The sequence below is a fragment of the Mytilus californianus genome, unplaced genomic scaffold (genome assembly GCF_021869535.1).
Source record: "Mytilus californianus isolate M0D057914Y unplaced genomic scaffold, xbMytCali1.0.p SCAF_21, whole genome shotgun sequence".
Classification (NCBI taxonomy): Eukaryota; Metazoa; Mollusca; class Bivalvia; order Mytilida; family Mytilidae; genus Mytilus; species Mytilus californianus.
Window position 1 is genome coordinate 5,316,191 of NW_026262670.1, and position 24,315 is coordinate 5,340,505.

The 24,315-nt window shown below is 33.6% G+C and overlaps 2 protein-coding genes and 1 pseudogene across 2 annotated transcripts; all 3 read right to left on the reverse strand.

The window, feature by feature from the left end:
- Positions 1–11,192: 11,192 nt before the first annotated feature.
- LOC127732013 (histone H1-delta-like) lies at positions 11,193–11,840 on the reverse strand. Its single transcript, XM_052241059.1, has one exon. It carries the CDS (start codon positions 11,799–11,801, stop codon positions 11,235–11,237), a length of 567 nt encoding a protein of 188 aa, XP_052097019.1. The 5' UTR covers positions 11,802–11,840; the 3' UTR covers positions 11,193–11,234.
- Positions 11,841–15,659: 3,819 nt separating this feature from the next.
- On the reverse strand, positions 15,660–16,336 carry LOC127732012 (histone H1-delta-like; annotated as a pseudogene).
- A 4,637-nt stretch (positions 16,337–20,973) lies between these two features.
- LOC127732015 (histone H1-delta-like) lies at positions 20,974–21,640 on the reverse strand. The gene has a single exon (XM_052241062.1). It carries the CDS (start codon positions 21,597–21,599, stop codon positions 21,039–21,041), a length of 561 nt encoding a protein of 186 aa, XP_052097022.1. The 5' UTR covers positions 21,600–21,640; the 3' UTR covers positions 20,974–21,038.
- Positions 21,641–24,315: the final 2,675 nt, after the last annotated feature.

A 24,315-nucleotide genomic window follows, 5' to 3' on the forward strand; every position in this document is an offset into this window, starting at 1 on the left:
AATTTCTGATGATTCTCTGTAATAGGAAGTACACCACTAATTCGTGGCCCCATTGCTTTCTATGTTAAATTCCTCAATTTCAAGCAGACACAGCTCTTTTGTTTCAAGTTCAAATAAAGTGACAATCATTGCATGTCAAAGCAACACTTTACGGTGTCTTGTACTGGAAAAATCAACATACCTTTAATGGCATATAAGAAAGAACTGGTTCCCGGAACTTCGGATGTACCAAAACAGGTACTTCAGATCTGACATACAGGCAAAAAGTACCCTCTTTATAAAATTTGGTGCAGTTTTTTTAATATTTAAAATTATAAGTCAAAAAGTGTTCTACAATGATCACCAGTCATTAAGCTTTCATTTGATACCAACAATACCTAAATATTCTACATATTTTGAAAGTTACACTCATGCGTAGGAACTATTTTGTGCTAAATATGTACTACTTTCTGGTATGTGCTTTCTGGCCGGGCCGAATTAGTGGTGTTACACCTATAACAGAACAAAACTTGCTATACTGACTTCAGCATCACTTTATTTCATTCTATGATCTATTTCAAGCAATAAAAATTACATAAAGCTTAAGTCCAAATACTATTTTACTAATTTTAAGCTCAAATTGGACTGGTAGTAACATATAGGTTATTCAAAGAAAACTGCATATGGATATTATAAATGGCCAATATACTTATTTTATTCTCAATATCATTGTTGTATTTAATAATTTCTGTTAGGAAAACAATGTGCTTACCAATAGTCATATTTCACCAGAGTTTGTTCATTTAATAAAAATATATTAGACCAAACCTAAAACATAATTGAGAAAATTGTCCCCCCTTTTTTCTTCAAATTGGAAAAGGGACATTTTTGGTATAAACCATACTTCTGTGGTACAACATAGATTATAAAGAGCAATTTATATATATTTCAGCTGGATAACTTGCTAAGCTGGTTCAAAATTGCATGTACAGTGAGATTTTGGAATTCTTATATGAGTATATACCAATTGCCTAGATTGTAAAAGGCTATCATAAGAAAACCAATAAAACTTGAAAAATCATAGAATTATTTGACCAAGAGCTATTTTTTTTACCATAAACAAGTCATTATATACATGTTTTATTGATTGCAATCCCAAATAATGCAAAAATAAGAATTTGGAGTCAAGTCTTAACTGCATGCATGTTGTGTGACCATAAAAGGCTAAAATACCTGATTATGTCAATTTAAGAGCTGAAATTTCCCATAAACAGAATTGTTCATCCAAAAAAGATGATTAAACATGTTTACTTACATCAAATATGACTTATTTTCATTGGAATAGGTACAACTTCTAAGAATTGAATTTCTGATGATTCTCTGTAATAGGAAGTACACCACTAATTCGTGGCCCCATTGCTTTCTATGTTAAATTCCTCAATTTCAAGCAGACACAGCTCTTTTGTTTCAAGTTCAAATAAAGTGACAATCATTGCATGTCAAAGCAACACTTTACGGTGTCTTGTACTGGAAAAATCAACATACCTTTAATGGCATATAAGAAAGAACTGGTTCCCGGAACTTCGGATGTACCAAAACAGGTACTTCAGATCTGACATACAGGCAAAAAGTACCCTCTTTATAAAATTTGGTGCAGTTTTTTTAATATTTAAAATTATAAGTCAAAAAGTGTTCTACAATGATCACCAGTCATTAAGCTTTCATTTGATACCAACAATACCTAAATATTCTACATATTTTGAAAGTTACACTCATGCGTAGGAACTATTTTGTGCTAAATATGTACTACTTTCTGGTATGTGCTTTCTGGCCGGGCCGAATTAGTGGTGTTACACCTATAACAGAACAAAACTTGCTATACTGACTTCAGCATCACTTTATTTCATTCTATGATCTATTTCAAGCAATAAAAATTACATAAAGCTTAAGTCCAAATACTATTTTACTAATTTTAAGCTCAAATTGGACTGGTAGTAACATATAGGTTATTCAAAGAAAACTGCATATGGATATTATAAATGGCCAATATACTTATTTTATTCTCAATATCATTGTTGTATTTAATAATTTCTGTTAGGAAAACAATGTGCTTACCAATAGTCATATTTCACCAGAGTTTGTTCATTTAATAAAAATATATTAGACCAAACCTAAAACATAATTGAGAAAATTGTCCCCCCTTTTTTCTTCAAATTGGAAAAGGGACATTTTTGGTATAAACCATACTTCTGTGGTACAACATAGATTATAAAGAGCAATTTATATATATTTCAGCTGGATAACTTGCTAAGCTGGTTCAAAATTGCATGTACAGTGAGATTTTGGAATTCTTATATGAGTATATACCAATTGCCTAGATTGTAAAAGGCTATCATAAGAAAACCAATAAAACTTGAAAAATCATAGAATTATTTGACCAAGAGCTATTTTTTTTACCATAAACAAGTCATTATATACATGTTTTATTGATTGCAATCCCAAATAATGCAAAAATAAGAATTTGGAGTCAAGTCTTAACTGCATGCATGTTGTGTGACCATAAAAGGCTAAAATACCTGATTATGTCAATTTAAGAGCTGAAATTTCCCATAAACAGAATTGTTCATCCAAAAAAGATCATTAAACATGTTTACTTACATCAAATATGACTTATTTTCATTGGAATAGGTACAACTTCTAAGAATTGAATTTCTGATGATTCTCTGTAATAGGAAGTACACCACTAATTCGTGGCCCCATTGCTTTCTATGTTAAATTCCTCAATTTCAAGCAGACACAGCTCTTTTGTTTCAAGTTCAAATAAAGTGACAATCATTGCATGTCAAAGCAACACTTTACGGTGTCTTGTACTGGAAAAATCAACATACCTTTAATGGCATATAAGAAAGAACTGGTTCCCGGAACTTCGGATGTACCAAAACAGGTACTTCAGATCTGACATACAGGCAAAAAGTACCCTCTTTATAAAATTTGGTGCAGTTTTTTTAATATTTAAAATTATAAGTCAAAAAGTGTTCTACAATGATCACCAGTCATTAAGCTTTCATTTGATACCAACAATACCTAAATATTCTACATATTTTGAAAGTTACACTCATGCGTAGGAACTATTTTGTGCTAAATATGTACTACTTTCTGGTATGTGCTTTCTGGCCGGGCCGAATTAGTGGTGTTACACCATTACGCGATCTCGGTAAAATGATTATGTGCTTCTTCGAAGACTTTTATGATAATTTTTAGTATAATTCTATCAAAAACATTCACATATAGCATATCAAATTGCTCAACAGTCATTAATCTTGCAGGTTAGATAAACTGTGTATTTTTCAATGAACACAGTAGAAAGATATTAATAGTTGTACGACTTTACCCCCAGCAGAGCTATAGAAAAACAGTACATTAACGGGTGTTACACGGACACTTTTTAGATGATACACGGACACTTTTTAGTTGTTACACGGACACTTTTTATGAATAGAATCACTCGTGCATGATCAGTGAGTTCATAGGCACTTTAAATTTCAATTAGATTTGAACTTTTTGTTTCACCGACATATTTCCTGTCTTTTTAATTAAAATATTTACGTTGGCATCAATAACTATTATTATCAAACAATTCCTGTATATTACTATTCATATCAGTACACTAAGGGATTGACCATTTAACTTCAAAAGGGGGGTTATGCATGGTTTTTTCCTAAAAAAATATTCTGATCCCCAGTTTTATGAGAAAACATATATTGTAGTCAATCAGATGACAAAATAATGTTCTGATTCCTGATTTTCCGAATACCGTGTATAATAGTGCTAATTTCGAAAAAAAAATATGTGTGTGATAGCGTTGAAAAACTAAACAATTTTCTTACCCAGAAAAAAAACATACCCCCTTTTGAAGCTAAATGGTCGGTCCGTAAATGTATATATTTTTTTTCAATATATGGACATGAATAGTATTCTGGACAATGCTGAAAGTAAAAAAATGCTGGTAACGACGTTTATATTTCAATAAAAAAGACAGGAGATATATATAAAAAAAATCAAATCTAATCAAAAGATAAAATCCCTATCAACTCACCAATGCACGATTGATCCTATAAATAAAAAGTGTCCGTGTAATACATGTTCAAATAGGCAGCAAATCTTGAAGAAAATCATTTAACTTATGTCACCAATTTTGGACGGTAAGCTACGATTGGGTCGTATAGTGACACGTGTTTAATCATGATCAACACTATTTGAGACATATAAAAACCTACAAGCATGAAATATTTAAAAAAAATCCAAAATATATTCCTATATATATATATCTAATAACAAGACAAAATCCATTTTTTCATAACATTTCATTCACTAATGAAATAGGAAATTCATTCTTTTGATAAATTCATATTGTTATTGAATTTATGCATATTGAATTCATATATTTGGGAGCAAACGTACGATTTTTATTATTTTGTTAAGGGGGAATGGGGGGATGGAATGGCACATCCTGCATTTTTTCAATCAAGAAAGGATCAAGCCTATCTATTTTAAATTTAGTTTACCCCCTCCCCCTTTTTCCGTTTTCCCCCAAATAAAAATCCAATGTTAGCTTGCTTACCTCTGAAATCTTTTTCATACAATACTTACTTGCGAAGTTGCATTTTAAAAAGTCTCAAATTGGTACGACATTCATCTTTTACTTGACATGGTTCTTTTTTTATAAAATTATTAGATTCTTGAATTTCTTGAGAAAAAAAAAACTCTCGGCTGGAGGGAAGTAAAAAAAAAAATGTTTAAACTTTAACTTACATGAATTGGTATATGGCCATTTAAGTTTCTAATCTGTTTGATTTTGCTACCTCTTCTAAATGCAAAATGTACTACTTCTTTCTTGAAACGTCGTACAAGTCAGATACAAAACAAAGGTAACAAAAAACAGGCCGGAAACAAACTGCCGTATAGTTTTTCTGCACTTGTAGTCAGGTCAAGGTCCTCGGCTATCGCCTCGGACCTTCACCTGACTACTCGTGCAGAAAAACTATCCGGCAACGGTTGTTACCGGCCTGTTTCTTTGTTACCTTTGTATTGTATCTAATACTTAAAGTAGAACCGACTGATTTGTCTTCGCAGGTATGTTGACAGAAAATTTACGAGTTTTTCTCAATAGAAAAATATTCTACCGTCGTAAAATTGTGCAGCGGAAGAAATATCATTTCTCTACAGGTTTCTTTCCGTTTTTATTCACTGGACGTATGTTACTCGTCGTAATAAGTTTGTTTTCAGCTGGAGGGAAACACACAAAAAGTTCACGCGCCATTGTTTGGTTGCAGATTTTTACGAAAACTTCAAAAAACATTTTTATTCAACCTGAGCGAAATTTCACAGACATCCTAGATTCGAATGAATAAAACCAATATCTAGAATATGTATTTGGAATGTCGTTTAATTTAATCTAGCTTTGGGAACTTTTCAGAGAGCGACTTTATGTTCAGTGGATATGAGGCACTAGAAAACTGTGCTGTATGATGCGTCTCTGCTTTTATTTCCATTTTCATGTAAAATTTGAGCACTTCGTGCTCTAAAACTCGAATATGTCTTGTTGAAAATATATCATATTTTTCAAAAAATATATGTACTTAATTTTATTATCAATTAAACGATGGTCCGTGCTCGAACTGGCCACCTGAAAGTTTCAATACAAAATATACCAACCAAACCCAAGATTCTTGTATTTTTATACGACCGCAAAAAAATTTTTGTGGTCGTATATTGGTATGACGTTGGCGTCGTCGTCGTCGTCGTCCGGCGTCGTCGTCGTCGTCGTCCGGCGTCGTCGTCGTCGTCATCCGGCGTCGTCGTCGTCGTCGTCGTCGTCGTCCTGCGTCGTCGTCCGAATACACATTGGTTTTCGCACTCTAACTTTAGTTTAAGTGAATGGATCTTTTTGAAATTTTACCATAAGGTTAAATACCACAAAAGGAAGGTTGGGATTGATTTTGGCGGTTATGGTACCAACAGTTAAGGAATTAGGGGCCAAAAAGGGGCCAAAAATATGCATTTTCTAGTTTCCAGACAATAACTGTGGAACAGTGTATGGATCTCTCTGAAATTATACTACAAGTTTCCATACCACAAAGGGATGGTTAGGATTTGCTTTGGGGGGTTATGGCTCAAACCGTTTAGGAATTAGGGGCAAAAAAGGGGGAAAAACAAGGTTGTCCTGGTTAATGGACAAATACTTTAGTACAAAACATAATTTAAAGCAGTGTAAGGGAGATAAATCAAATACATCATTGAAATTATCTCCCTTACACTGCTTTTAAATTATGTATAAAGTAATGGTTAATGAACAATAAAGATAATTTAAAACAGTGTAAGGGAGGTAATCCAAATACAACGTTTTAGTTACTTCCCTTACACTGCTTTTAAATTATGTTTAAAGAAATGCATATTTATAAAGGAAGACCAGTAAAAATATCTGCAAATGTTGCATCATTTTATTTTACAAAAAAATCTATATGAAAGATTTGACACTATATTTTTAATTCTTTTATAAAATATATTAAGTTAGCACTATGGTAAAATTAAATGGGTAATTATGGTTGCCAACTCCATTGGAAATTGAATTGAGATTATGACCATATCTTGAGGGAAAGAATTTTTTTGGGGAAAAAAGGGGGGGATAAAAAGAAATTGTGGGGGTCAATTTTTTCTCATTTCAGATTTCAGAAATTAAAAAGAATTATTCTTCAAATATTATTTTTTTTTCAAATTTCAAATATTGAAAAATTTCAAGAAGTAATCTTTAATTGCACAGTATGGCACATTAGATTTGTAAAATCTTTGATCACATTTATTTATTTGTTATGCCGATTCTAACAGTGTATTTAGATTTTTAATTTTGGGTCCAGTTTTCAAAATAGTCTACATTAAGGTCCAAAGGGTCCAAAATTAAACTTTGTTTGATTTTAGCAAAAATTGAATTTATGAGGTTCTTTGATATGCTGAATCTAAACATGTATTTAGATTTTTGATTTTTGGCCCAGTTTTCAAGTTGGTCCAAATTGGGGTCCAAAATTAAACTTTGTTTGATTTCAACAAAAATTGAATATATGGGGTTCTTTGATATGCTGAATCTAACCATGTATTTAGATTTTTTATTTGTGGACCCCGTTATCAAATTGGTTCATATTGAGGTCAAAAGGGTCCAAAATTAAACTTTGTTTGATTTCATCTAAAATTGAATTATTGGGGCTCTTTGATATTCCAAATCTAACCGTGTATTTAGATTTTTAATTTTGGGTCCTGTTTTTTAAATTGGTCTACATTAAGGTCCAAAGGGTCCAAAATTAAGCTTAGTTTGATTTTAACAAAAATTGAATTCTTGGGGTTCTTTGATATGCTGAATCTAAACATGTGTTTAGATTTTTGATTATGGGCCCAGTTTTCAAGTTGGTCCAAGATAGGGTCCAGTATTTAAACTTTGTTTGATTTCAACAAAAATTGAATATATGGGGTTCTTTGATATGCTGAATCTAAACATGTATTTAGATTTTTGATTATGGGCCCAGTTTTCAAGTTGGTCCAAATTGGGGTCCAAAATTAAACTTTGTTTGATTTCAACAAAAATTGAATATATGAGGTTCTTTGATATGCTGAATCTAACCATGTATTTAGATTTTTTATTTGTAGGCCCCGCTATCAAATTGGTTCATATTGAGGTCAAAAGGGTCCAAAATTAAACTTTGTTTGATTTCATCAAAAATTGAATTATTGGGGTTCTTTGATATGCCAAATCTAACCGTGTTTTTAGATGTTTAATTTGGGTCCCGTTTTTTAAATTGGTCTTCATTGAGGTCCAAAGGGTCCAAAATTAAACTTAGTTTGATTTTAGCAAAAATTGATTTCTTGGGGTTCTTTGATATGCTAAATCTAAACATATGTTTAGATTTTTGATTATGGGCCCAGTTTTCAAGTTTGTCCAAGTTGGGGTCCAAAATTAAACTTTGTTTGATTTTAATAAAAATTGAATATATGGGGTTCTTTGATATGCTGAATCTAACCATGTATTTTGATTTTGGACATTGGACCATAATAGGTAAATTAAAAAAATTCAAGTTCTTGACCACATTCTTTCTGTGTCAGAAACCTATGCTGTGTCAAATATTTAATAACAATCCAAATTCAGAGCTGTATCAAGTTTGAATGTTGTGTCCATACTTGCCCCAACTGTACAGGGTTCGACCTCTGCGGTCGTATCAAGCTGCGCCCCAGCGAAGCATTTTATTATAATTCGAAAGTTGTACACATCATTTGCCTCTAAATTAACAATTACAAAGGTTCATCTGTTTTTAAAAAGGGGGGGGGGGGGGGTTTCACGGTGAAGACTCTGGCCATAAATATGCATTTTTCCTATATAGGCTAGGCAAGTATAAGACCAGAATCGGTACCGGGTGAAGCAGCATACACACGGACGATTCAAAAGAGACATAAAGACAAAAATCACACCAATGTTAACCATTAGACTTGGGGCAAAAATCGTCTCCACTGTATTTAACTGAACCCCTTCCCCCACAAAAAAAAAAAATCCCGAGGAAAAGGGGGGTGTATATATTTTCAATGAATGATAGTTGGACTGAAATATTTGTTACCTATTGCAACATTAACAAGCAGATTTAATGTAAAAAGAATCCCAAAGCAAGATTGAAACGAAGAAAAAGATATTCTCCGTTAAAAAAATGAATAAATAGGTTTCTCTATTGTCTGTTGATTTCTGTGAAGGCCAATTAGCAAAGCGTTTAATGGATGTTAGTTCAAGTCTCAACATGCTGTGGGTTTTTCTTTCTTTCTTAATTTGTAAACCCTTTTTTCTGTTTCTTTTTCATTTTTGTGGAGGATTATTTTTTTTTGGGGGGGGGGGGAGTAATTGTTTGACATGAAATTTAGTTGTTTATGAATAGAACACACACTTTAATAGTAAATCCAAAGTACTATTTAAGTCGTTTTTTATTCCCAGCATGATGGAACTATTTTCTACATGTTAGGACAACCTCATGATGTTGACAACCAGTAGAAATTTAAAACTTTTTCTTTCTAGTTCTCTCTTAGTCGTATCAAATCCAGAGAAAAAGAAATAAGAATCAATTTCTATCAAACGTGATTCCTATCCCTCTTTTCAGCTATGGTTAGAAACGTAAACAACAGGACAAGTTTGGCATGTTCTTTGGGACAGAAACCCAACAACACCAGATCGATAGATTTTTTATTTCCAATAGAGGACTTAATCTATAATCAAATATTTCATTCTTGGGCTTTTTATTACTTTCTATCTCCTTTTTTATTTTCTTCTTTAAATGTTTTTATGAATTATCATATTTGAAGCTATTCTTTTCATATTGACATTGAACGCCTTTTCTCTGTCTCAATATACAGTATTTATCACAAATGAAGGAAAATGTCTTGGCGAAAAGAGGTGTGTTTGCTGTCCGGGGGTTAGGGTAGTCTTAATTGAAAACGGCAGCAACAAACGTTTCTCAATGTATACACAAATAAGCGCATTTAATACTGTCAGTCACACATTGTCTGTATATACTAGTAGACTTTGTTTTTCTGTGTCGTTAAGTTGCTGTCATTTCAATATGAAAATAACCTCTTCTGTTATATTAGAATCCTACAATTTCGTAAACAATCCTTTAAAATGCATGATACATGTTATCAAAGAAATAAACCCTTTTCTTACCTTTTGTACAAATGTCCGTCCATCCTTGTTTTAGTTCATAACAGTAGACATGCTACGTATGTGACGTCACTGTATTGTTTCTGGTTTATTCATCTCGCGTGCTTTGAACAGATTAAAATGACATAACAAAGACACAGACAAGTCGTCAAAACACTAAAAAACAGAGAGAAAAAAGAAGAGAAAAACAAACAGGACAACCCATTTTAAAGAAACATAAAAGCAAGTAGGTGCATTTATTTCATACACGAGTAAAACAAAGGAAAATTCGAGAGGTGAAGAAAAGTATCAATATGGTTACATAATCAGCTATCGTCAATAACAGGAACGCTCCTTTTACTATCCCCCAACCCCAAACACACATCTCCAACGATAGAACCACGATGAAAAGCGAGTCCAAACATAAAAGACTGATGATATATGAATGTAAGTACACTCGCACTATATATATCTGCATGTAATAAAATGAAAAATAATTGCAGAACTGTTAAATGTTTAACAAAAACCTCCATACTTTAGAGTTTCCTGCTAACTTTTAATACACAATTGTAGTAATTTTGACAAAAAAAAAAAAACAAAAACAAAAAATAACAAACGTCACTGCATTCATTTTCTATTTGTTTACTTTTATGTTGACAATACATCTATACATCTTTTGTATTGTAAAATTGCGAATGCAAATGGGGAATCATGATGTCAAAGAGACAACAACCCGACCAAAGAGCAGACAACAGCCGAAGGCCACCAATGGGTCTTCAACGCAGCGAGAAAATCCCGCACCCGGAGGTGGTCCTCAGCTGGCCCCTAAATAAAATTGTGTACTAGTTCAGTGAAAATGGACGTCACATAATCAGCACATTTTTACAGTATATTAGTACCGAAAAAAGTACTGAGTTTAATTTAGAGTTACCTCCCCATTGACTAGTTGATATGAAATAGACGTCCAACCTTTGACATTGCATACGTGTAGAAAAAGTCCTCTAAAAAATTTCAGTCAAGATGAAAATGAATAAGAAGGGAGAAAAAAATCACATAATGAGAAAAATTGAATTAGTTGGTTGAAGTGTTTAAATGTGTGATTTACCCTCCCGCCCCAAAAAAAAGAAAATGAATAAAAAAAAATATCACTTCCTTTATTCTTAGATTGTATTTTAATCGAATATTATTTTGAAAGAATTTTAATCAGTTCAAAAAATATGTGCGTGAAAGTAAAATGATATATCTTTAATATTTCCTTACTAAAAATAATTTTCCCAAAAGGCAACTGCATAAATGTTAGAAATAGTATACTCTTAAGGAGTGAAATGAAGCAAAAAATGGAAATAATTTGACTGAAAAAAATATTTCAAAGAACAGTGCAAAGTGAAGAAAAAAGAAAAGGGCAGGGTAGGGCTCAGCTATATTTAGTTTGATGACTAATGTACAACAATTGTAGATTCTTTTTGAACAAATTGGGTAGCCCTTAAAAGGGCTTTTGGTGGCTGAATAGCCTCTGCAGACTGTAGTCTGGAACAGTTTACTTCTTCTTTGGCGTCTTCTTGGCTTTTGGTTTGGCTGCCTTCTTTTTAGCTGGTGACTTGGCTGCCTTCTTTGGCTTGGCTGCTTTCTTTGCTGCTGGTTTCTTAGCTTTAGGCTTGGCTGCCTTTTTCTCTCCAGCTGGTTTCTTTGCTGCCTTCTTTTTCTTAGGTGTGCTCTTTGCCTTCTTTGGCTTGGCAGCCTTAGGTTTGGCTGCTTTCTTTGCCTTTGCTGGCTTCTTTTTAGCTTGTTTTGCTTCTCCAATTCTGAAAGATCCGGATGCTCCAGTTCCCTTTGACTGCTTCAAACTGTTGTTCTTAACTCCGGCTCTGAGTGCAAGTTTTAAATGAGCGTTTACTGACTTGGCATCTTTTCCGACGTTGAAGTTGGCCATGATGTACTTCAAAATTGCTTGCCTTGAGGAACCTCCACGTTCTTTCAAAGCAGCGATGGCTTTCCCAATCATCTCGCTGTATTTAGGATGTGCTGAAGGCTTCTTTGGCTTAGCTGCTGCCTTTTTCTTTGGTGATTTAGCTGGTGCTGGTGCTGGTGCTGCTACGTCTGCCATTTTGAACGATTCAAAATATTATCCTTTACGAAGTTTATACTACGAATAACGATTTGAAAATAACGCCATTCAAGGACTCGTTTATTTATAACAGACGAACGCGGACCTCGACGAAGACACCCTTAAAAATAACTTGTAAAATCCATTACGCGATCTCGGTAAAATGATTATGTGCTTCTTCGAAGACTTTTATGATAATTTTTAGTATAATTCTATCAAAAACATTCACATATAGCATATCAAATTGCTCAACAGTCATTAATCTTGCAGGTTAGATAAACTGTGTATTTTTCAATGATCACAGTAGAAAGATATTAATAGTTAAAGTAGAACCGACTGATTTGTCTTCGCAGGTATGTTGACAGAAAATTTACGAGTTTTTCTCAATAGAAAAATATTCTACCGTCGTAAAATTGTGCAGCGGAAGAAATATCATTTCTCTACAGGTTTCTTTCCGTTTTTATTCACTGGACGTATGTCACTTGTTGTAATAAGTTTGTTTTCAGCTGGAGGGAAACACACAAAAAGTTCACGCGCCATTGTTTGGTTGCAGATTTTTACGAAAACTTCAAAAAACATTTTTATTCAACCTGAGCGAAATTTCACAGACATCCTAGATTCGAATGAATAAAACCAATATCTAGAATATGTATTTGGGATGTCGTTTAATTTAATCTAGCTTTGGGAACTTTTCAGAGAGCGACTTTATGTACAGTGGATATGAGGCACTAGAAAACTGTGCTTTATGATGCGTCTCTGCTTTTATTTCCATTTTCATGTAAAATTTGAGCACTTCGTGCTCTAAAACTCGAATATGTCTTGTTGAATATATCATATTTTTCAAAAAATATATGTACTTAATTTTATTATCAATTAAACGATGGTCCGTGCTCGAACTGGCCACCTGAAAGTTTCAATACAAAATATACCAACCAAACCCAAGATTCTTGTATTTTTATAATTCGAAAGTTGTACACATCATTTGCCTCTAAATTAACAATTACAAAGGTTCATCTGTTTTTAAAAAAAGGGGGGGGGGGGGGGTTCACGGTGAAGACTCTGGCCATAAATATGCATTTTTCCTATATAGGCTAGGCAAGTATAAGACCAGAATCGGTACCGGGTGAAGCAGCATACACACGGACGATTCAAAAGAGACATAAAGACAAAAATCACACCAATGTTAACCATTAGACTTGGGGCAAAAATAGTCTCCACTGTATTTAACTGAACCCCTTCCCCCACAAAAAAAAATCCCGAGGAAAAGGGGGGTGTATATATTTTCAATGAATGATAGTTGGACTGAAATATTTGTTACCTATTGCAACATTAACAAGCAGATTTAATGTAAAAAGAATCCCAAAGCAAGATTGAAACGAAGAAAAAGATATTCTCCGTTAAAAAATAAATAAATAGGTTTCTCTATTGTCTGTTGATTTCTGTGAAGGCCAATTAGCATAGCGTTTAATGGATGTTAGTTCAAGTCTCAACATGCTGTGGGTTTTTCTTTCTTTCTTAATTTGTAAACCTTTTTTTCTGTTTCTTTTTCATTTTTGTGGAGGATTATTTTTTTTTTTGGGGGGGGGGGGGGGGTAATTGTTTGACATGAAATTTAGTTGTTTATGAATAGAACACACACTTTAATAGTAAATCCAAAGTACTATTTAGGTCGTTTTTTATTCCCAGCATGATGGAACTATTTTCTACATGTTAGGACAACCTCATGATGTTGACAACCAGTAGAAATTTAAAACTTTTTCTTTCTAGTTCTCTCTTAGTCGTATCAAATCCAGAAAAAAAAGAAATAAGAATCAATTTCTATCAAACGTGAATCCTATCCCTCTTTTCAGCTATGGTTAGAAACGTAAACAACAGGACAAGTTTGGCATGTTCTTTGGGACAGAAACCCAACAACACCAGATCGATAGATTTTTTATTTCCAATAGAGGACTTAATCTATAATCAAATATTTCATTCTTGGGCTTTTTATTACTTTCTATCTCCTTTTTTATTTTCTTCTTTAAATGTTTTTATGAATTATCATATTTGAAGCTATTCTTTTCATATTGACATTGAACGCCTTTTCTCTGTCTCAATATACAGTATTTATCACAAATGAAGGAAAATGTCTTGGCGAAAAGAGGTGTGTTTGCTGTCCGGGGGTTAGGGTAGTCTTAATTGAAAACGGCAGCAACAAACGTTTCTCAATGTATACACAAATAAGCGCATTTAATACTGTCAGTCACACATTGTCTGTATATACTAGTAGACTTTGTTTTTCTGTGTCGTTAAGTTGCTGTCATTTCAATATGAAAATAACCTCTTCTGTTATATTAGAATCCTACAATTTCGTAAACAATCCTTTAAAATGCATGATACATGTTATCAAAGAAATAAACCCTTTTCTTACCTTTTGTACAAATGTCCGTCCATCCTTGTTTTAGTTCATAACAGTAGACATGCTACGTATGTGACGTCACTGTATTGTTTCTGGTTTATTCATCTCGCGTGCTTTGAACAGATTAAAATGACATAACAAAGACACAGACAAGTCGTCAAAACACTAAAAAACAGAGAGAGAAAAGAAGAGAAAAACAAACAGGACAACCCATTTTAAAGAAACATAAAAGCAAGTAGGTGCATTTATTTCATACACGAGTAAAACAAAGGAAAATTCGAGAGGTGAAGAAAAGTATAAATATGGTTACATAATCAGCTATCGTCAATAACAGGAACGCTCCTTTTACTATCCCCCAACCCCAAACACACATCTCCAACGATAGAACCACGATGAAAAGCGAGTCCAAACATAAAAGACTGATGATATATGAATGTAAGTACACTCGCACTATATATATCTGCATGTAATAAAATGAAAAATAATTGCAGAACTGTTAAATGTTTAACAAAAACCTCCATACTTTAGAGTTTCCTGCTAACTTTTAATACACAATTGTAGTAATTTTGACAAAAAAAAAAACAAAAACAAAAAATAACAAACGTCACTGCATTCATTTTCTATTTGTTTACTTGTATGTTGACAATACATCTATACATCTTTTGTATTGTAAAATTGAGAATGCAAATGGGGAATCATGATGTCAAAGAGACAACAACCCGACCAAAGAGCAGACAACAGCCGAAGGCCACCAATGGGTCTTCAACGCAGCGAGAAAATCCCGCACCCGGAGGTGGTCCTCAGCTGGCCCCTAAATAAAATTGTGTACTAGTTCAGTGAAAATGGACGTCACATAATCAGCACATTTTTACAGTATATTAGTACCGAAAAAAGTACTGAGTTTAATTTAGAGTTACCTCCCCATTGACTAGTTGATATGAAATAGACGTCCAACCTTTGACATTGCATACGTGTAGAAAAAGTCCTCTAAAAAATTTCAGTCAAGATGAAAATGAATAAGAAGGGAGAAAAAAATCACATAATGAGAAAAATTGAATTAGTTGGTTGAAGTGTTTAAATGTGTGATTTGCCCTCCCCCCCCCAAAAAAAAAGAAAATGAATAAAAAAAACTATCACTTCCTTTATTCTTAGATTGTATTTTAATCGAATATTATTTTGAAAGAATTTTAATCAGTTCAAAAAATATGTGCGTGAAAGTAAAATGATATATCTTTAATATTTCCTTACTAAAAATAATTTTCCCAAAAGGCAACTGCATAAATGTTAGAAATAGTATACTCTTAAGGAGTGAAATGAAGCAAAAAATGGAAATAATTTGACTGAAAAAAATATTTCAAAGAACAGTGCAAAGTGAAGAAAAAAGAAAAGGGCAGGGTAGGGCTCAGCTATATTTAGTTTGATGACTAATGTACAACAATTGTAGATTCTTTTTGAACAAATTGGGTAGCCCTTAAAAGGGCTTTTGGTGGCTGAATAGCCTCTGCAGACTGTAGTCTGGAACAGTTTACTTCTTCTTTGGTGTCTTCTTGGCTTTTGGTTTGGCTGCCTTCTTTTTAGCTGGTGACTTGGCTGCCTTCTTTGGCTTGGCTGCTTTCTTTGCTGCTGGTTTCTTAGCTTTAGGCTTGGCTGCCTTTTTCTCTCCAGCTGGTTTCTTTGCTGCCTTCTTTTTCTTAGGTGTGCTCTTTGCCTTCTTTGGCTTGGCAGCCTTAGGTTTAGCTGCTTTCTTTGCCTTTGCTGGCTTCTTTTTAGCTTGTTTTGCTTCTCCAATTCTGAAAGATCCGGATGCTCAAGTTCCCTTGGACTGCTTCAAACTGTTGTTCTTAACTCCGGCTCTGAGTGCAAGTTTTAAATGAGCGTTTACTGACTTGGCATCTTTTCCGACGTTGAAGTTGGCCATGATGTACTTCAAAATTGCTTGCCTTGAGGAACCTCCACGTTCTTTCAAAGCAGCGATGGCTTTCCCAATCATCTCGCTGTATTTAGGATGTGCTGAAGGCTTCTTTGGCTTAGCTGCTGCCTTTTTCTTTGGTGATTTAGCTGGTGCTGGTGCTGGTGCTGCTACGTCTGCCATTTTGAACGATTCAAAATATTATCCTTTACGAAGTTTATACTACGAATAACGATTTGAAAATAACGCCATTCAAGGCCTCGTTTATTTATAACAGACGAACGCGGACCTCGACGAAGACACCCTTAAGATAAGATAAGATAAGATAAGATATTTTATTTCCAATTATGGGCCCCAAAGGGCATAAACATTACAACATCAATATTTTTTTCATAATACAATACAAACAATGAGATAAAAAAAAAAAAAAGTTAAACGAGAACTATTTAAGTTCTTAAAGAATACGTAGATAAAGAATCTATAGTATGTTGTTTTTTTTTTAATACTAATGCATTTTATTGCAAGTGTGGTTGATATAGATAACAAACAAGCAGCCCAAAAAGAAAAAAAGAAAAATAGATATCCACATATGTATAGTACACAAAAAGTTGGATCAATTAAATATATAATAATTAGCCAAAAAGAAAGTAGAAATTAAACATGTCCATGACTCATCCTGTGTCAGCAGCAAATAGGAAAGCATTATGGTTTCCTAAAGGCAGCTGACACCAGGGGGCGATACCTTATGGGCCATAGGCATGTAAAATGTGTGTAAATGTCTCTTTCCTACCTGTATCAAAAGCAAACAAGGAAGCATCATAGGTAACTTGAATGCAGTTGATACCAGGGGACGATGCCTCAAGGATATAAGAGAACATTTGAATAAATAATATATCTTAAAAATTTTTTTTTTTTTAATCGGCTAGTATGTTTGTGATATTCAGATGAATATAATTTTCTATGTCCAATCAAATGTATATACACACATAGATTTCCTTTAACTAATCTTCACTAAGGAAGATGTTTGTATATAAAATTACATATTATTTTAAGTAACTCAACATTTTCTACATTAAATAACCAGATAATTTGCTTTGACTGTTCATATAAAAACTTAAAAATAACTTGTAAAATCCATTACGCGATCTCGGTAAAATGATTATGTGCTTCTTCGAAGACTTTTATGATAATTTTTAGTATAATTCTATCAAAAACATTCACATATAGCATATCAAATTGCTCAACAGTCATTAATCTTGCAGGTTAGATAAACTGTGTATTTTTCAATGATCACAGTAGAAAGATATTAATAGTTAAAGTAGAACCGACTGATTTGTCTTCGCAGGTATGTTGACAGAAAATTTACGAGTTTTTCTCAATAGAAAAATATTCTACCGTCGTAAAATTGTGCAGCGGAAGAAATATCATTTCTCTACAGGTTTCTTTCCGTTTTTATTCACTGGACGTATGTTACTCGTCGTAATAAGTTTGTTTTCAGCTGGAGGGAAACACACAAAAAGTTCACGCGCCATTGTTTGGTTGCAGATTTTTACGAAAACTTCAAAAAACATTTTTATTCAACCTGAGCGAAATTTCACAGACATCCTAGATTCGAATGAATAAAACCAATATCTAGAATATGTATTTGGGATGTCGTTTAATTTAATCTAGCTTTGGGAACTTTTCAGAGAGCGACTTTATGTACAGTGGATATGAGGCACTAGAAAACTGTGCTTTATGATGCGTCTCTGCTTTTATTTCCATTTTCATGTAAAATTTGAGCACTTCGTGCTCTAAAACTCGAATATGTCTTGTTGAATATATCATATTTTTCAAAAAATATATGTACTTAATTTTATTATCAATTAAACGATGGTCCGTGCTCGAACTGGCCACCTGAAAGTTTCAATACAAAATATACCAACCAAACCCAAGATTCTTGTATTTTTATAATTCGAAAGTTGTACACATCATTTGCCTCTAAATTAACAATTACAAAGGTTCATCTGTTTTTAAAAAAAGGGGGGGGGGGGGGGGGGGTTCACGATGAAGACTCTGGCCATAAATATGCATTTTTCCTATATAGGCTAGGCAAGTATAAGACCAGAATCGGTACCGGGTGAAGCAGCATACACACGGACGATTTAAAAGAGACATAAAGACAAAAATCACACCAATGTTAACCATTAGACTTGGGGCAAAAATAGTCTCCACTGTATTTAACTGAACCCCTTCCCCCACAAAAAAAAATCCCGAGGAAAAGGGGGGTGTATATATTTTCAATGAATGATAGTTGGACTGAAATATTTGTTACCTATTGCAACATTAACAAGCAGATTTAATGTAAAAAGAATCCCAAAGCAAGATTGAAACGAAGAAAAAGATATTCTCCGTTAAAAAAATAAATAAATAGGTTTCTCTATTGTCTGTTGATTTCTGTGAAGGCCAATTAGCATATAGCGTTTAATGGATGTTAGTTCAAGTCTCAACATGCTGTGGGTTTTTCTTTCTTTCTTAATTTGTAAACCTTTTTTTCTGTTTCTTTTTCATTTTTGTGGAGGATTATTTTTTTTTTTTGGGGGGGGGGAGTAATTGTTTGACATGAAATTTAGTTGTTTATGAATAGAACACACACTTTAATAGTAAATCCAAAGTACTATTTAGGTCGTTTTTTATTCCCAGCATGATGGAACTATTTTCTACATGTTAGGACAACCTCATGATGTTGACAACCAGTAGAAATTTAAAACTTTTTCTTTCTAGTTCTCTCTTAGTCGTATCAAATCCAGAAAAAAAAGAAATAAGAATCAATGTCTATCAAACGTGAATCCTATCCCTCTTTTCAGCTATGGTTAAAAACGTAAACAACAGGACAAGTTTGGCATGTTCTTTGGGACAGAAACCCAACAACACCAGATCGATAGATTTTTTATTTCCAATAGAGGACTTAATCTATAATCAAATATTTCATTCTTGGGCTTTTTATTACTTTCTATCTCCTTTTTTATTTTCTTCTTTAAATGTTTTTATGAATTATCATATTTGAAGCTATTCTTTTCATATTGACATTGAACGCCTTTTCTCTGTCTCAATATACAGTATTTATCACAAATGAAGGAAAATGTCTTGGCGAAAAGAGGTGTGTTTGCTGTCCGGGGGTTAGGGTAGTCTTAATTGAAAACGGCAGCAACAAACGTTTCTCAATGTATACACAAATAAGCGCATTTAATACTGTCAGTCACACATTGTCTGTATATACTAGAAGACTTTGTTTTTCTGTGTCGTTAAGTTGCTGTCATTTCAATATGAAAATAACCTCTTCTGTTATATTAGAATCCTACAATTTCGTAAACAATCCTTTAAAATGCATGATACATGTTATCAAAGAAATAAACCCTTTTCTTACCTTTTGTACAAATGTCCGTCCATCCTTGTTTTAGTTCATAACAGTAGACATGCTACGTATGTGACGTCACTGTATTGTTTCTGGTTTATTCATCTCGCGTGCTTTGAACAGATTAAAATGACATAACAAAGACACAGACAAGTCGTCAAAACACTAAAAAACAGAGAGAAAAAAGAAGAGAAAAACAAACAGGACAACCCATTTTAAAGAAACATAAAAGCAAGTAGGTGCATTTATTTCATACACGAGTAAAACAAAGGAAAATTCGAGAGGTGAAGAAAAGTATCAATATGGTTACATAATCAGCTATCGTCAATAACAGGAACGCTCCTTTTACTATCCCCCAACCCCAAACACACATCTCCAACGATAGAACCACGATGAAAAGCGAGTCCAAACATAAAAGACTGATGATATATGAATGTAAGTACACTCGCACTATATATATCTGCATGTAATAAAATGAAAAATAATTGCAGAACTGTTAAATGTTTAACAAAAACCTCCATACTTTAGAGTTTCCTGCTAACTTTTAATACACAATTGTAGTAATTTTGACAAAAAAAAAAACAAAAACAAAAAATAACAAACGTCACTGCATTCATTTTCTATTTGTTTACTTGTATGTTGACAATACATCTATACATCTTTTGTATTGTAAAATTGAGAATGCAAATGGGGAATCATGATGTCAAAGAGACAACAACCCGACCAAAGAGCAGACAACAGCCGAAGGCCACCAATGGGTCTTCAACGCAGCGAGAAAATCCCGCACCCGGAGGTGGTCCTCAGCTGGCCCCTAAATAAAATTGTGTACTAGTTCAGTGAAAATGGACGTCACATAATCAGCACATTTTTACAGTATATTAGTACCGAAAAAAGTACTGAGTTTAATTTAGAGTTACCTCCCCATTGACTAGTTGATATGAAATAGACGTCCAACCTTTGACATTGCATACGTGTAGAAAAAGTCCTCTAAAAAATTTCAGTCAAGATGAAAATGAATAAGAAGGGAGAAAAAAATCACATAATGAGAAAAATGAATTAGTTAGTTGAAGTGTTTAAATGTGTGATTTGCCCCCCAACCCCCCCCCCCCCCCAAAAAAAAAAAGAGAATGAATAAAAAAAAATATCACTTCCTTTATTCTTAGATTGTATTTTAATCGAATATTATTTTGAAAGAATTTTAATCAGTTCAAAAAATATGTGCGTGAAAGTAAAATGATATATCTTTAATATTTCTTTACTAAAAATAATTTTCCCAAAAGGCAACTGCATAAATGTTAGAAATAGTATACTCTTAAGGAGTGAAATGAAGCAAAAAATGGAAATAATTTGACTGAAAAAAATATTTCAAAGAACAGTGCAAAGTGAAGAAAAAAGAAAAGGGCAGGGTAGGGCTCAGCTATATTTAGTTTGATAACTAATGTACAACAATTGTAGATTCTTTTTGAACAAATTGGGTAGCCCTTAAAAGGGCTTTTGGTGGCTGAATAGCCTCTGCAGACTGTAGTCTGGAACAGTTTACTTCTTCTTTGGTGTCTTCTTGGCTTTTGGTTTGGCTGCCTTCTTTTTAGCTGGTGACTTGGCTGCCTTCTTTGGCTTGGCTGCTTTCTTTGCTGCTGGTTTCTTAGCTTTAGGCTTGGCTGCCTTTTTCTCTCCAGCTGGTTTCTTTGCTGCCTTCTTTTTCTTAGGTGTGCTCTTTGCCTTCTTTGGCTTGGCAGCCTTAGGTTTAGCTGCTTTCTTTGCCTTTGCTGGCTTCTTTTTAGCTTGTTTTGCTTCTCCAATTCTGAAAGATCCGGATGCTCCAGTTCCCTTGGACTGCTTCAAACTGTTGTTCTTAACTCCGGCTCTGAGTGCAAGTTTTAAATGAGCGTTTACTGACTTGGCATCTTTTCCGACGTTGAAGTTGGCCATGATGTACTTCAAAATTGCTTGCCTTGAGGAACCTCCACGTTCTTTCAAAGCAGCGATGGCTTTCCCAATCATCTCGCTGTATTTAGGATGTGCTGAAGGCTTCTTTGGCTTAGCTGCTGCCTTTTTCTTTGGTGATTTAGCTGGTGCTGGTGCTGCTACGTCTGCCATTTTGAACGATTCAAAATATTATCCTTTACGAAGTTTATACTACGAATAACGATTTGAAAATAACGCCTTTCAAGGCCTCGTTTATTTATAACAGACGAACGCGGACCTCGACGAAGACACCCTTAAAAATAACTTGTAAAATCCATTACGCGATCTCGGTAAAATGATTATGTGCTTCTTCGAAGACTTTTATGATAATTTTTAGTATAATTCTATCAAAAACATTCACATATAGCATATCAAATTGCTCAACAGTCATTAATCTTGCAGGTTAGATAAACTGTGTATTTTTCAATGATCACAGTAGAAAGATATTAATAGTTAAAGTAGAACCGACTGATTTGTCTTCGCAGGTATGTTGACAGAAAATTTACGAGTTTTTCTCAATAGAAAAATATTCTACCGTCGTAAAATTGTGCAGCGGAAGAAATATCATTTCTCTACAGGTTTCTTTCCGTTTTTATTCACTGGACGTATGTTACTCGTCGTAATAAGTTTGTTTTCAGCTGGAGGGAAACACACAAAAAGTTCACGCGCCATTGTTTGGTTGCAGATTTTTACGAAAACTTCAAAAAACATTTTTATTCAACCTGAGCGAAATTTCACAGACATCCTAGATTCGAATGAATAAAACCAATATCTAGAATATGTATTTGGAATGTCGTTTAATTTAATCTAGCTTTGGGAACTTTTCAGAGAGCGACTTTATGTTCAGTGGATATGAGGCACTAGAAACTTGACTGTGCTGTATGATGCGTCTCTGCTTTTATTTCCATTTTCATGTAAAATTTGAGCACTTCGTGCTCTAAAACTCGAATATGTCTTGTTGAATATATCATATTTTTCAAAAAATATATGTACTTAATTTTATTATCAATTAAACGATGGTCCGTGCTCGAACTGGCCACCTGAAAGTTTCAATACAAAATATACCAACCAAACCCAAGATTCTTGTATTTTTATAATTCGAAAGTTGTACACATCATTTGCCTCTAAATTAACAATTACAAAGGTTCATCTGTTTTTAAAAAAAGAGGGGGGGTTCACGGTGAAGACTCTGGCCATAAATATGCATTTTTCCTATATAGGCTAGGCAAGTATAAGACCAGAATCGGTACCGGGTGAAGCAGCATGCACACGGACGATTCAAAAGAGACATAAAGACAAAAATCACACCAATGTTAACCATTAGACTTGGGGCAAAAATAGTCTCCACTGTATTTAACTGAACCCCTTCCCCCACAAAAAAAAATCCCGAGGAAAAGGGGGGTGTATATATTTTAAATGAATGATAGTTGGACTGAAATATTTGTTACCTATTGCAACATTAACAAGCAGATTTAATGTAAAAAGAATCCCAAAGCAAGATTGAAACGAAGAAAAAGATATTCTCCGTTAAAAAAATAAATAAATAGGTTTCTCTATTGTCTGTTGATTTCTGTGAAGGCCAATTAGCATAGCGTTTAATGGATGTTAGTTCAAGTCTCAACATGCTGTGGGTTTTTCTTTCTTTCTTAATTTGTAAACCTTTTTTTCTGTTTCTTTTTCATTTTTGTGGAGGATTATTTTTTTTTGGGGGGGGGGGGAGTAATTGTTTGACATGAAATTTAGTTGTTTATGAATAGAACACACACTTTAATAGTAAATCCAAAGTACTATTTAGGTCGTTTTTTATTCCCAGCATGATGGAACTATTTTCTACATGTTAGGACAACCTCATGATGTTGACAACCAGTAGAAATTTAAAACTTTTTCTTTCTAGTTCTCTCTTAGTCGTATCAAATCCAGAAAAAAAAGAAATAAGAATCAATTTCTATCAAACGTGAATCCTATCCCTCTTTTCAGCTATGGTTAGAAACGTAAACAACAGGACAAGTTTGGCATGTTCTTTGGGACAGAAACCCAACAACACCAGATCGATAGATTTTTTATTTCCAATAGAGGACTTAATCTATAATCAAATATTTCATTCTTGGGCTTTTTATTACTTTCTATCTCCTTTTTTATTTTCTTCTTTAAATGTTTTTATGAATTATCATATTTGAAGCTATTCTTTTCATATTGACATTGAACGCCTTTTCTCTGTCTCAATATACAGTATTTATCACAAATGAAGGAAAATGTCTTGGCGAAAAGAGGTGTGTTTGCTGTCCGGGGGTTAGGGTAGTCTTAATTGAAAACGGCAGCAACAAACGTTTCTCAATGTATACACAAATAAGCGCATTTAATACTGTCAGTCACACATTGTCTGTATATACTAGTAGACTTTGTTTTTCTGTGTCGTTAAGTTGCTGTCATTTCAATATGAAAATAACCTCTTCTGTTATATTAGAATCCTACAATTTCGTAAACAATCCTTTAAAATGCATGATACATGTTATCAAAGAAATAAACCCTTTTCTTACCTTTTGTACAAATGTCCGTCCATCCTTGTTTTAGTTCATAACAGTAGACATGCTACGTATGTGACGTCACTGTATTGTTTCTGGTTTATTCATCTCGCGTGCTTTGAACAGATTAAAATGACATAACAAAGACACAGACAAGTCGTCAAAACACTAAAAAACAGAGAGAAAAAAGAAGAGAAAAACAAACAGGACAACCCATTTTAAAGAAACATAAAAGCAAGTAGGTGCATTTATTTCATACACGAGTAAAACAAAGGAAAATTCGAGAGGTGAAGAAAAGTATCAATATGGTTACATAATCAGCTATC

Bases quoted from the DNA above. Each gene is read 5' to 3' on its own strand.
- LOC127732013 (XM_052241059.1), bottom strand. From the start codon at position 11,801: ATGGCAGACGTAGCAGCACCAGCACCAGCACCAGCTAAATCACCAAAG.
- LOC127732015 (XM_052241062.1), bottom strand. From the start codon at position 21,599: ATGGCAGACGTAGCAGCACCAGCACCAGCTAAATCACCAAAGAAAAAG.